Source organism: Miscanthus floridulus, chromosome 3 (assembly GCF_019320115.1).
Source record: "Miscanthus floridulus cultivar M001 chromosome 3, ASM1932011v1, whole genome shotgun sequence".
Taxonomy (NCBI): Eukaryota; Viridiplantae; Streptophyta; class Magnoliopsida; order Poales; family Poaceae; genus Miscanthus; species Miscanthus floridulus.
In genome coordinates this window covers 61,279,777-61,294,728 of record NC_089582.1, presented here as the reverse complement: position 1 = coordinate 61,294,728, position 14,952 = coordinate 61,279,777, and the positions used below count along the sequence as shown (strand labels likewise).

The following is a 14,952-nucleotide window of genomic DNA, read 5'->3' as shown; positions in this document are numbered from 1 at the left end:
GTAGTTCTAGGTAATAATTCAATAATGAATTCAATGTCTTGGTCAGGTGGCATACCTGGCAAGTCATCGGGGAAGACATCCGGGAACTCCAACACGACATGATCTTGTTCATTGACTTCACCATCTAGCTGGTTCACTGTGGCTGTAGGCTGGGCTTGCACTACCACTTCTACACAGATTCTATCTCCATTGAGTGATGTCACAACCACAGATTTCTCCTAACACTGAATCACTGCCCGATGTTGTTTCATCCAATCCATTCCTAGAATAAGATCAATTCCCGTTGTTCTCAACACAATAGGCTTCACTTTGAAGTCTACCCCCCTTAAGGAAATGCTAGTTGAGGGGCTCCAATAAGAAGCAGGCATACTACCTTCCGGGGAATTTACTAGTATGAGGTTTTTCATGGCACATAAAGGTATGCTATGCATTCTAACAAAAGCTTGGGAGATAAAAGAATGCGAAGCACCAAAATCAAAAAGTACGGTAGCAGAGATAGAGTTGACGCTGAACGTACCCAACATGACCTCAGGCGTCTCCTGAGCTGCATCAGATGACACATAGTTCACCTTCGTAGTGTGAGGTGGTCGGGCGTTGAACTTCTAATTGCCGGTCTAGTTCTGAGGTGCTTGTTGGTTCTGCTTCTTAGGACACTGATGAGCATAGTGACCTACTTCTCCACAGTGATAGCAGGCATTGGGATTGTTGGGTGCACCACTCTTCATAGGAGCATTATTGGGCACTCCCTGGCGTGTTGCAGGATTGCTGGTCTGTTGCGGGGGACGCTGATTCCCAAACTGTTGCTGGTACTGAGGGCGTTGCTGGAACTAGTTCCGCTGAGGATACTGACCACGGTTTCCTTGGTGAGTTGGTCCTTGATTCCTCTGTTGGAAACCTTGCTGGGGATAAGAACGTGGGCGAGTGTTGCTTCCAGAAGCTTGCCCTTGTAGCCTCCTCTTCTTAGCTTCCATCTCCTTGCGCTTATCGTCAATCACGATAGCGCGATTCACCAAAGACTGGAAGTTAGGGTAGGTATTAGACATCAGCTGGAGCTACAGTCCATCATAGAGTCCCTTGAGGAAACGACGTTGCTTATCCTTATCGTTCGCTACATCATTTGGAGCATAGCGTGATAGTTGTGTGAACTTGTCCTGATACTCCGCCACAGTCATGGATCCTTGCTTGAGAGACCTGAATTCTTCTTGCTTCAGTTCCACTAGTCCATCGGGAATATGGTATGACCGGAAATTATCCTTGAATTCCTGCCAGGTGATAGCAGGAGCATTGTTGGGACGTCCAAACTGGAATGATTCCCACCAATTCTGAGTAGCTCCTTGGAGTTGCCCAGAAGCGTACAACACCTTCTCAAGGTCATTGCATTGTGCTATGTTCAGTTGTTTCTCCACAGCACGCAACCAATCATCTGCCTCCATAGGGTCTGAGGCATGGGTGAACACCGGTGGTCGACCTTTCATAAACTCTCCACGCTTATCTCTGACCTGAATAGGCGGTGGTCCTCTTGCAGGTTCATTGTCCAAGCGCTGCATCATAGCTTGCATCAGCTGTGCTTGCATTCCCAATATTTGTTCCATGGTCACAGGTGACGGTGGTGGTGGATTTATGAGAGCAACACGTCCACGACCACGGCCTCTGCCTCTTCCTCCTCTTGCGGCCATCTGTTTTCCAATAAATGTGCAAAATTTAGAGATTTTCCAAATTATAGAGAGCTTACAAAAGATAAGAAACATTGCTGAGAATTTTCTGGACAAGATTCAAATTCAGCAGTTCAGTAAAACTGTTATAACTTGAGTTTCAGAGATCCAACAGAGGTGCACCAAGATTTGTTAGTAAGCTTAGAAGATCAGCTACAACTTTTATTTAGATCACTTTTACAAATTCTGACGCACACATGGTCAAAAGTAGAGCTAAACCGAAACTGTTCTGGGTTCCAGACAGCGCAGGGACATCAACTTGTGTCAGCTAGATCTCACAAATCTGAATAGCTATTGATGTGATTCCAGAGACATTTGAAAGATACAGAAGTCTAGTTATCTCCACAAAAATTTCAGAATTTTTGACAGCCCAGATTTCGAGATACCAGATAAAGAACACAGGCTGCTCCAGAAATCAGCACAGCAGAGATAAGATAAAGCGAGGCATCTGCATTAAGATTTCATTCTAAACTTAAAGTTCCAATCTAAGGAAGTTGTGGACATGCCCACAAACTTCCAGCAATCAAACAAATACCAAATCAACCAAGTTCACAAATTAAACATCTAATCATCCAAGTTCACAAGACCAAACAAAACTAAATATGGAACACGAACTAACGACGTGGTAATCTAGATCAAGGCACCTAACACCTATGGAGCAGTGTCAACCATGGTGAAGGACCGACGCTTCTTCTTGTAGATGGATGGCTGCCCAAGTTGAGCTCAAAGTTCATCCACTTGCTTCTGAAGGCGTCTCTGAGCCCTCTGGGATTTACGCAGTTCTCCTTTGACTTCCTCATCCACCACCTACATAGCGTGGGCATGCTGCACCGTTGCTTCCAGAGTTGGGTCACTCTCTGGTGGAGCCAAAACCTGCCAAACACCCTCATGATCATTGCGAGGAAGGAACCTAAAGCGATTACCACAAGCTGATAACTTAGTCTCTGGAATCACACAAGCTGTTAAATTACACACAAGCTGATAAATTACATAAAGTATCATCACTGTGTCTCATACATCAGAATCATAATATAACTTAGTCTCATACATCACTGTGTCTCTTGGAGCCAAAACCTGAACACACAAGCCGATAAATTACATAAAGTATCATCACTGTGTCTCATACATCAGAATCATAATATAACTTAGTCTCATACATCACAGCGGAAAATAAAAGGTAACTCTCTCGTGGGGCTTCATCACAGGGAAGGTCAACTGGTTGACCACAAGCCTAAAAATCCTCAGGGAAATCCTCATACCCGTTATCATCTGTTACCCATCCGGGATTTTTATCCAAATAAAGAAAATAAACAAGCGTAAGTACATCCCGTACTTAACAAGTTAACATGGGGTTATGAAGCTCAAAAAGGTTGACTCTGGTTTACTGCAATTAGCATTTTTTGTAAGTCAAACTTTTATTCTCAAGTATATCAAATTATGCTTAAGCTCCCATTTAATCCTATATGAACAGATATCAGGGTCAAGTGTATCATGTAACATCATAGAACATCTTAAATGATCATCAATAAGTATCCAGTTATTCTGTGAGTTTTCCAGGCCACTTGTGACCATGAGCACAGCTGTTATAACAGTTTGTTACCCTCTACAGAGGTGGTGCACATTCACCGCGAGTCACGGTTCTCATATATCCGGGTTAATTACTCCCATGTCATTGCCAAGGTGAGCGAGCAGGGTACACTATGAAGCCATTTTATAGGTTTCTCTAACAAGTTAGGGCTGCTAGGTTTCCTTAGCAGGTAGATGTAGGAACCCCCTTTCCTATGGCACATATCCATTGCGGCTATACTCATAGGAACAGAGGTAGCCCTATACCCAACGTGGCAAGCCCCATTTGCGCCAAAAAGGTAACCTCTAACTAGCTAGAAAAGGTCCTATTACTGAGCTAAAGTCAGAGCCATATGACTCTCCCGGTTGCACTGTCAGTCCCAACTTTTACCGACAGATAAGTCCTTATGGAGGGCCGGGAGCAACATAATCAATAGTCATTTGCACCTTCGCCCTATGGAACAGTTGTTATAAATCATGTTAAACTTTTAGTTCCATAGAATCATTCATCATCATGTAGATCAAGTTCAGTTAGAGCACTAGCATTCTACCCATATGCATTTACCCCATAGGAGTCAAGGCAACAAGGCATCAAATGTCTAGAATGTCCTTAGGGTTATCAAAATTAGACACATGCACATGAGTAATTGATTAAAGTGTAATAGGACATCAAGGTAGGCCCATGCTATACTTGCCTTGGTTCATAAACTCTTGCTGGTCCTGCTGGTCGTCGAAGAATTCTTGATCTCCAACGTTCTCCTCACCGTCTGAACGCGACCAACACGGCAACATACAACATTCCAAAAGCATTCATGCAAAGCAAATATTCCTATCATTAGAACAGTACACCAACAGTATAGAAAACAAAATAAAATGATTATGAAAATAATCTACGTCTTGCTACGATCACGGCAACGTGAAGTTCACGAAAAACGGAGCTAAAATGCGAAAGTTATGATTTAAACAGGATTTCCTATAGCAACATATTTAATTAAATCTTACCATGAAATTAAAAAGTTCCAAACTTGACTAACCGTGGTTCTAACATGTAGATTATGAAATTACGAAGCTAACGCGATTTGAACGGATCAATTCGGAGCTAAAACGACAATTTTATAAGCAAAACAGTTCAAATGGCATTTCTGTAAATACTGAAAACGTATTTTAAACTAAAGCAGTGAACTTTACGTTTTCAAAACGAGAATGCGTACTCGGGGAAATACGCTTGGACTGCAGGTTAGGACTTAGAAAATTACAGGGTCTCTTTAGCAAATTGACCCCCGAAGAGGTATCGGCCAATCAGAGTCGTCGGATTAGAAAGGAACGGCCAGAAATGAATCCAGGGGAGAGAAGAAGGCTGGCCGGCCAGAACAGTGGCAGCGCGGCGGCTCCGCCATGAACGGCGGCGAGAGCTCACCGGCGAGCTCGGATAGGGGGCTAAGGTTCACCAATCGAAGAACCGAGAGCACCGGGCTTAGCGGGGGGAGCAGGGGGTCATGGCTGGGCCAAAAAGATGGCCGAAGGGTGCTGCCGTGGCGGCGGTCGCCATGGCCGGCGTCCAAAAGCAAACAGCGCACACGGCTACGGCGCTGGAACCATCTAACGCCAAAGAAAAAGGCCGGGGAGATAGAGGAGAGCAAGGGGAGGCTCACAGCGGGGAAATCAAGGTCAGAGTCGGCTCGGGGAAGACGGCGACGCGGACGGCGATCTTCGGTCGGCGGAGCTCCTCCGTGCAGCGGTTGCTGGGGCTTCCGAGGCGAGAGCGAGGCGAAAACGGAGCGGGGAACAGCAGAGGGACGTGCGGGGGAGGCTCGGCTTCGCTTAAAAAGAGGCCGGGCGTGGGAGAGGCGCTCCCACGATCGGAGGCGTGGGCGGCGGTTGCCTAGGCGCACGCGCGGGCGGTTTCCGAGTCGCGCAGGAGGAAGGGGACGGCGCCGATAGGCGGGGCCCGGGCGTCAACGGCTGGGGAAGGGAGAGGCGCGGCGGTTGCTGGAAGGCCGCGGAAGGCTGGGCCGGAGCGGGGCTGGGCCGCGCGGTGCGCAAGGGGGAGGCCGAGCTGGGCTGCGGGATGCATCGCGCGAGCTGGGCCGCGAGAGAGAGCTGGGCCAGCAGAAGGAAAGGCCTGCGGGCCGAAAATCAAGAAGGGAGGGAGAGGAATATGATTCTTTTCTTTTTTTAACAATTTTCCAAATCCATTTTTAAATTCAATTTCAATTCTCTTTGAAATCTTTAATAAATTCCAAACATTCACAAAATAGTATGCAGCAGCATGTATGCATCACTTGTAGCTAATCTTATATTTGATTTTAGTTTTATAAAATTATTATTTTCCTACATTTGTATGCACACATAATTGCGTAAATAAATCAATTTAACTATTTTAAAAGAGTGCAAATTTTAGGGCGTTACATTCCCATGTATCAGAATGAATTTGGAGGCTCAAAAACAGGGCTCTTGGAGTTATTATGTTAATAAAACTTGACTCTCAAAACTAGCAGCAACCTGGTCGCTTGTAGCGCGAGTGGCAGGAGCTTGTGGCTTGCTCGGTGTCGACCAGCGTTCGAGTCCCGGACTCTGCGCTCGTTCCTCACCTCGGAGATTTATTCTTCGTTAATAATTGCAGTTGCCTCTCACGCAGATGTGCTGGTTAAGTGACGTGCCCGCCACATTCGGAATCCGGTGATTTTCGAATATCTCTCAGCTGCGTTCGTTGTCAGATGTGCCACAATGGTCAAGTGATGTGCCAGCCACACTCGGAGTCCGGTGATCTTCGAGTATCTCTCAGTTGCGTTCGTTGTCTAGGTATAGTTATAGGTTTATTCGTATATCATGTGTGTGAGGTGTGCGTGGGTGTAATGATGTGTGTCTGTATCTGAACAGATTCTACAGCTGTACTTAAGATGAGAGGTAAAAAAAATTAAAATAAAATAGAGACCTTAGTCCCTAAAAAAAAAAGACATAAGCTCAAGGATTCCTACTAGGGGGAGTTGCTATGGCTAGATAGAGATGTGTGGGTCCGTGGCTGTAGCGCGCCCTTTTACCACCGGACGGACAGAGGTCTCTTCCGCAGCAAGGCGGACCCCATCCCACGTCACACCTCCTGAAAACCGGATAGGCTCTGTAAAGAATGAATCCATACAACAAGACCCTTCGTTCGATTTTTCAAAAGAAGAGAGTGACAGAACATCATCAGTGAATAAAGGAAGCAACGAAAGAGGACAGAACCCAGCCTAAAACCCCACGTACACTCGCAAAAGACACCGTGGAGAAAGGAGGAGAAAGAATCCATATCCACCGCCATCCAGAGGAGAGACATGATACTCGTGTCGATCATGGCGGAGCTGCTGGAGGCGTACACGGCGGCGGTGGCGCGCGCCGTGGAGCGACTGCTCTCTGCCGCGGCGCCGCGCCGCGTCCTGCCGCGCCGGGTCCGGTTCCTCGTCCTCCGGAGCCTCCCCCTCACAGCCCCACCGTACCGGTTGCTGCGCCGCCGCCCCACGCCGTCGTCGCCGTCGCCGTCCTTACCCGCTGATCTGCTGTGAAGTAGTAGCTTCTTGATGGCTGCTGCCTGCTGTACTGGTCTACTGGACGCGGCGTAATTCTACTGCTTCTCTTTTACACCTCGCAGTGTTTTGGTTGCTCGCCGTGCGTGGATCTGTTTTCCATTCCATTCGCTAGACTCTCGAGCCAACCGGCTGGGTGGATAGATGCGATACGTATGTAATAGTGCAGGCTGCAAATTGCCTGTATTGACTGCTGTGTATATGTTTTTAGTTGTTATATATGTTTGCAGGTTAGAAATTCCTAGATATGATTAACAAATCTCGAGCAAATCGAGTTTTCTTTTCCCGTGATTGAACGTTGACAAAAAAAAAAAAAAAAAACTGTGAATAGCCTATGTGTGTTCTATATTCTCTCTCTAGCTTCAAGGCCCTAGGTGCTGTTTGGTTTGGTCGTTTATCGGCGTGATCAGATAACACCGTGAATCAATCGCGTTTAGTTTGCGTTTGTTTAATATGTGACGTAACCTGATGCAACGGATCTGTGGCTTTACAAATCTGGTTGCGCTCCATTTTTGGTGATAACAGATCGCAAGAGGATTTGGACACCTAGCTGCTCAACCAAACACAACAACTAATTAGAGATATCTGTTCCCATTTCCGTAGATATCTGTTCCTTTGCGTTGTCTATACGTACGGCTTGTGAAACCAAAGAACATCTTATTTCTTGCTCAACATGTCACATCGGAGCATCCCAAAGATATTTTTTTTTGATCGGGCATCCCAAAGATAATTGGCAGTGTCACTATCTTTGAGTAGCGCCTTCATGACACGTGCGGTGCGGGACCGTCCATGTACAGAGGTAGCAACGGGTATCCTAACGTATAGGGTTAGGTAGCGTCATCTCGTATAGTTTCTCTCTCCTAAAATATTTGACCTTATATTATTTAAATTATTTTTTAAAATTACACAGTATAACATAGACGCTTACAACACGCACGTACACTCACTTCTATCTATAAACACACGTACGCAAACCCTACTCCTATGAGATTTAAAATAATTGTCATTGTTATTTTCCAATACACTTTTTTCTTTTCTTGTTTGAAATACAAGATTCTTTTTCTGTTCTGCTTCTATGAAATTGAATTGATTCTTGTGAAATTCCTATGTGTAAATCCCGTAAAATTCATGGGTTCTAAATAGACCCTGCATCTCTAATTCTATTTGCAGGAGTACTAAGGTTTTTTATCTTGAACATTGGTATCTATGATAGATCCTAAAATATCTGCTATTCTGGTCAGAGAGGTCCCTATACTCATAAGATAAAATTCTAGTAGGTAAAATATCTACAATCGCACATATGTCAAATAATTTACCTATATCTTTACCATGCTCTCTTTATTGCCACCTATATTGTTTATATGTGAACATATATCTGCATTGTTGGTCTAAACTTGTAAAAACAAACATAGCATAAAATGACTGCAACTAACAATGAGTGTTGTGGTCAAAATAGATTTTATAGAGGTGGTTTTTGCAACCCTTGGTACCCACACATATCTAAAAATCAAGCATTATTAGCAAAGGAAAGTATATACCTATCCCTACAAATTGATTTTTAGGACAAGTTGGTAAGGGGGCACCACAAACAATGATAGATATGTTGGCTCATAGAAATCCACAATGTCATTTTGCCTAAAAGAGAAGAAAAAAGAAAAACACTATCTCTTCATCACACGCAAGACTCAGACGTATCACGAGGCCGCCATCCCATATCATCCCTTCCGTCTAATTCTCACTAAGGCCTAGTTTGGAAACTCAAATCCTTTAGGATTTTGAACTTCTTTTAGGGTGAGCAATCCATGAAAGTGTTATTTGAATAAATCATTTATGCCTCACTCGACACAGCTTCGCCAACCGCTTCATAAGCTATTGTGAAGTGTTTTATTTTTGCTAAACACTCTTTTTGCAAACAGCTTCATGAATAAAGCTCCTTAAATCATGCTCTTACTAAAGAATGGGGTGGGATGGAGCTGAAAATATTAGTTTTTCATAGCTTCACATAGGTGGGTCTTATGTGAGATTCTGTGAGAGTATATTTTAAGAAAATCTACGTTGCTTGTGAAGCTAACCCAAAAAAAAACTTCACAAGTAAAGCTAAGCCGTGCAAGCCGGATCAAGTTGCGAGGTAAGCGACGGTGCAAGACTGTTTCTTTCCTCTGCCTCTACCCCTGAAGCATAAATGAAGCAATAATGCCGGAATGATTTAGCCGACGTGGCGTCGGCTCACTCTTTGAATTGTTATATGGTCTCAAATAGGCCCACGATAGATAGAGCAACAAATATGACAGAATACACAAGTAATAATTAGGCCACTTCGGTGGTGCGGCACAGGACCAGGAGAGCAGAGCGCGCGTTCTGGTCTTTCTGGATGGCCATGGCGAAGCCGACCGTCGTACTCCTGCCGGTCTGGGCATCCGGGCATTTCATCGCTGCGCTCGAGGCCGGCAAGCGCCTCGTTGCCGCCCTCGGCACCGCCGACTTCTCCCTCACAGTCTTGGTCATGCGGCCCCCGACGCCCGAGTCCGCGTCCCAGGTCGCCGCGCACGTTGCGCGCGGGGCCGCCGCTGCCGAGCCCATCGGCTGCGAGGTGAGCTTCCATCACCTCCCCGCGGTAGACCCGCCCACGGGCTGCACCAGCGTGGAGTATTTCACCTCGCAGTACATCCACCTCCACGCGCCGTACGTCAGGGCCGCCGTGGCCGCGCTGCCGGTGCCCGCCGCCGCGCTCGTCTTCGAGTTCACGTCGACAACCATGTTCGACGTCGCCCGGGAGCTCGGCGTCCCGGCGTATGTCTACTTCGCGTCGTCCGCCGCTATGCTCGCCCTCATGCTGCAGCTGCCGGCAATCCACGACGTGATGATGCCAGAGGAGTTCGGGGAGATGGAAGGCCAGCACGTGCACGTCCAAGGCTTGCCGCCGGTTCCGGCGTCGTGCATGCCGGCGTCCGTGATGAGTAGGAAGAGCCCGAGCTACGCGGACACCGTGTACCACGGCACGCGCCTCGCGGAGGCTGATGGCATCATCGTCAACACCGCGGCAGAGCTCGAGCCGGCGGTGCTGGCGGCAATCAACGACGGCCGGTGCACGGGTGGACGCCCTGCGCCGCCGGTATACCCAATCGGCCCTGTGATCCCCTTGTCCGATGCTACGAGTAGTGATCACGAGTGCCTCAGGTGGCTCGACGGGCAACCACGGGCCTCTGTTGTGTTCCTCTGCTTCGGGAGCCTGGGGTTTCTGAACGCGGAGCAGGTGGGGGAAGCCGCTGCTGGCCTCGAGCGCAGCGGCCAGCGCTTCCTGTGGGTTCTTCGCTCGTCGCCGCCAGCCGCGGCGACGGCGTCTGCCCACCCGCTGGCCGAGCATCTCCCACCAGGGTTCTTGGACCGGACAAAGGACCAGGGGCTCGTCTGGACGTCGTGGGCGCCGCAGAGGGAGGTCCTGGCCCATCACGCCGTGGCCGGCTTCGTGACGCACTGCGGCTGGAACTCGGTGCTCGAGGCCTTGTGGTCGGGCGTGCCGATGGCGCCGTGGCCGCTGTATGCCGAGCAGCACCTCAACGCGTTCGAGCTCGTGGCCTCCATGGGCGTCGCGGTCCGGATGGACGTGGACAGGAAGAGGAGCAATTTTGTGGAGGCAGGGGAGGTGGCGCGGGCCGTGAGGTGCCTCGTGAGCGGCGGCGACGAGGAAGGGGAGGGCAGGCGGGCGAGGGAGCGGGCCTTGGCGATGAGGGACGCGTGCCGGAGGGCGGTGGCGCAAGGTGGGTCATCGTTCGCTTCGTTGCACGGCGCTGCCGCGGCCGTGCGGCATCGGTTGGAGGCGGGAGTGGACGCGCAGTTAACGGGAACAGCAATTTTACATGGTGGTGATTGACGCGTAAACATCCCCTCCTTCGCTCACTCCAGCTTTTGAGTTTCAGAATTGCTAACTCTCAGTGATTTTAGTCCATCCCTCAACCGAATTCTGGGTTGTTGGATCTTACACGTGTCGGGCTCCTTCGCCGCTCCTTTGCCACCGCCCCAAGGCCGCTCCTCTGCTCGGGCGGGCGCGCGCTCCTTTGTCTCTCCTTTGCCGCCGCCCCAGGCTGCCGTCGTCGCCCTGACGCGGACGTCCCCAGCGGGTAGGCCGCTGCCGCCGTCCCGGTGCGGACGTGGGTGGAGCGTCCCCGGCGGGCGTCTCCAGCGCGGGTGTCCCCGGTGCGGGCACCGCCGTCCCGGTGTGCCGCCGTCCTCTGCTTTCTGTCCCTTTTCTGTTGCTGGAAGACGAGATGTGCTCTCGGGTGTCTGTTCTTTTTTGCTCTCTCTCCATTCTTCTGTTTGTAAATTTGTATATTTGTGAATAATTTGACGATATTTGTGAATAATTTGGCATATATTTCTCTTGTATCTAGAATCCATAGAAAAAAAAATATAATTTCTTTTTGAAAATTTGGCTTATATTTGTCTGAGATCTTAGCTTATCCTCAAATTACACCACTCTGTCCTATATATTACACTGAAGAAATTAGTGTAAATATAGTAATAGAAGAGTGTAAATATAACTAGATGATAGTGTAAGTGCATGAAAAAATTCAATTAACAGGGAGAGCCAAATCAACTGAACGTCAGATCCTTGAATTTTGATGTAGTATATACCGGCTCAGTTGTGCACACAGGAAGTTACAGTGCCGTCGGTTGATACAGGGCCGTACCTAGGATTTGGAGGCCCCCGAACAAAATACACACGATGGCCCTATAATTCGAGAAAATCAAAGCATACTTTCACTTAACTATAAAGCTTCACAATAAATATGGGTCCTACACTACTAAGAACAGATCAAATCTAAATGCTAAAAGAGTAAGTAGCAGTACTCAAGTAACAAACTAGCATCCCTGACAGCTAGCATGGTAGTATCGTGGCACAAGAAAGCAAAATGTCAAAGAGAAAAATGAACAGACCAGGAAGCTAAGTTGCCAACTAGGCCGGTGGTTACGTTGGTGAGTTGATCCAATTAGCAAACTAGGAATTGCAACTTGCAAGCCTTTTTTTTTTAAATATGCTATATTTTTTCTATTTAAAAGATTAGCTATTATTTATTAGTAGTCACTGTAAATTTGGAGTCCTTTAAATTTTTCGAGGCCCTGAACAGTTGCCCACCTTGCTCCTGTCAATGATACAATCATATAATAGCTAGGTCTCACCGTCTGTTTATATAGGCATGAAATCAGAGATACGAACGGATTTTATGGATACCGAATACAAATAATTGTTTCTTTTTTAGGACAGACTGATATTAGAAAATATTCGTTCTGTCTTCGTCCCTAGGTTCATAGAATAATTGATTATTTGATTTGCTTGCCAACATAATTTTATTGCGTGTTTGTTGTCTTCCCAGCCTAGCCAGCTCGCATCATGGACACGTCGCCAGACGAGCCTTGCTAGGAGCGCGATACCGCAAAACACGCGGCGAGGTCTCTTGAGACCCGAAACTCCACACACTCAGGAGAGAACCTGTGTGGGGTAAGACCCCGGATACCCAAGGCAAAATACATGGGCTGCGCTCTCAAGGGCAGTCCAACCCATAAGACGAAGACCTACGGTGCATGGCACTGCTCGGCGTGCACCGCAAGACATCAATGGCGAATATCCTGAAGATACTACGAGATCTGTTAGGATACGTTTGATCCTATGATTCCTGTAATCTGTTATTACTTTCCGGTTATCTCCTGGATCTAACCGACTTGTAACCCTGCCCCCAGACTATATAAGGCGGGCAGGGACCCCCTCAAAGCACACGCAATATCATACGAAGCCAATACAAACCAACAAACCACAGAAGTAGGGTATTACGTCGCGCTGACGGCCCAAACCTGTCTAACTCTTGTGTCTCTGTTGCCTTCTTGTTCTCGATTACACGCATCTCTGCCAATCAATCTACCTTTGTAAGATACCCCTCGAAGGACTGCCGATGATATTCTGTCGACAATTGACGCGCTAGGTAGGGGTGTGCATGTTGTTTCCATGTCAAACAAGATGGTACGTTTTGTAGGCTCTTCGTCCTTGCCACAGCCCGACCAGATCTTTACGGTCGGATTGATCTCCTAGATCATCAACGCTGACAAAGACGGAGAGATCATCGAGCCGGTGCAGATTGATTCTGTGCCGACCACACCAGCACCTGCAACAGCAGATCCGATCTTGGAAACGCCTCCGAGGTCGTCTTCATCAACAATTCGCCACCCGCTCCCCCGCTATCTGAGGAAGCGGATCGACAACGACGATCTGATCACATCCATCGATCAGGTTGGCCGGAAGCTCGCCGACTGCCTCTCCATCGCAGAATTGGCTCTGACCACTCTGGTTCAGCGCTGACCACCCTCCGATCCCGATCTATCAGAGGCTGCTCAGGAAACTCCAGGGGTTGCGGCCGCCATCCATCAGAATGCCCTAAGGGGTAGCTTCGCCGACTAGGTGGAAGACACCTATCCTCTCGTCGATCCGATCGCCGACCAGCTCTCGCCGACTGTCAATATGCTGCAGATCGGCCGACGCCCCAAAGCATCCCTCCACACCATCCTGGAGGAAAACCTAGACTCTGAGTCCTAGGGCTCCATGGAGACTGTCGCTGAAACCGACGTCGTCCAATCTCCTTTCCCACCCTTCCGAGGAGGTGGGATTTTTAACGTCAGCGTCGATAGCCCTTCACAGGATGGAGAAACCGACAAGGACCGCGCCGCCCGTGTTAATAGGAACGCCAACCATGCGCAACGCCGAGTGAACAAGGCCGCCATTGCGCTAGCCAAGGCTACTCGTAATGGAGAACATCTCGACTCGCATGGGAGGCCACTCCCACTCCGCTGCAACCTCGATGATGAGTTCGTCCATGTCGATGGCCATGATGTCTACAAGACTCCAAGCGCCAACTTGGCCATGGCCGCTAATGAGCTCGCCCGGCTTGAGGTCGCCACCATGCTTAAAGCAGCGCACTGCTAGGTCAACGAGATCCGTTAGGATCAGAGACCTTCCTACTCGACAAGCTCGATTCGCCGATCCACCGTGCCAAGATCTAATCACCACCCTAGCAGAAGCCATTTCGCCGACCAACATCGTGATGATGGACAACCACTCCAGTGGGGAGCTAGGGGGAATCGCATCGACTACCCTCGCCAACACGACCAAGAAGTCGACCAAGATGTCTGAGCGCACATCAACAATCTCTGGGACGTGCGACGTCATATCGATGGATGCCATTTCTCTCGCCATGAAGAAGTACGCTGGCATCAAGAATATGAGCAAGAGTTCAGCAATCTAGATGCCGCCCTCTAGCAACTTAACACCGGCAATACCGCCGATCACGATGGTGACAATCCTAAAGGGCCCTAAGCATTCACGAGGGCACTCCGAACACTCTAGTGGCCCCATGGTTTCAAAAGCACCAGGGTTGAGCCATACGAGGGGTGGATGAATCCCACACAGTGGCTACAAGCTTATGCCATCGCCGTGTGTGCCACCGAGGGAGATACCAGTGTCATGGCGAACTGTCTTCCCATCATGCTCACGCCAACCGTGATGAACTGGCTCACAAGCCTTGCCCCGGATTCCATCGGATCTTGGGAACAACTGAAGAAGGTCTTCACCGACAACTACATGGCTACATGTACTCGGCCGGGCACCAAGCATGATCTGAATCACATCTATCAAAAACCGTCCGAGCTCCTCCATAGCTACATCAGACATTTTTTTGAGATGAGGAATTCTATTCCCAACATCTCAGAAGTGGAAGTCATCACCGCCTTCGTCCGATGACTCCATCACCGTGACCTCCGCTCCAAGTTCAATCGTAAGTCGCCAAAGGGGATTGGCGAGATGATCACGACCGTCGATTAGTACGTCGACGCCAAAGAGGTGGAAGTATGCTTCAATGAGGATGTAGGCACTCACCGCCCAACTCACCACAATGACGAGTGCCCCAATGACCAACGCCACAGTGACCGCCGCTACGACGATCGTGGCCACCGTCAGGATAGCGGCCGTGATCGATCGGAAGGGTCCAGAGCTGGTCAATATCGCCGCCGCTGACCAGACCACATCGTGGCCGCCGTTGATGAACCTTGCACCAAGCGCAACTACGATG

General features: G+C 48.7%; 1 protein-coding gene across 1 annotated transcript; it reads left to right on the top strand.

The window, feature by feature from the left end:
- The first annotated feature begins 9,147 nt into the window (after positions 1-9,147).
- On the top strand, positions 9,148-12,206 carry LOC136545848 (anthocyanidin 3-O-glucosyltransferase 2-like). Its single transcript, XM_066537824.1, has one exon. It carries the CDS (start codon positions 9,213-9,215, stop codon positions 10,710-10,712), a length of 1,500 nt encoding a protein of 499 aa, XP_066393921.1. The 5' UTR covers positions 9,148-9,212; the 3' UTR covers positions 10,713-12,206.
- Positions 12,207-14,952: the final 2,746 nt, after the last annotated feature.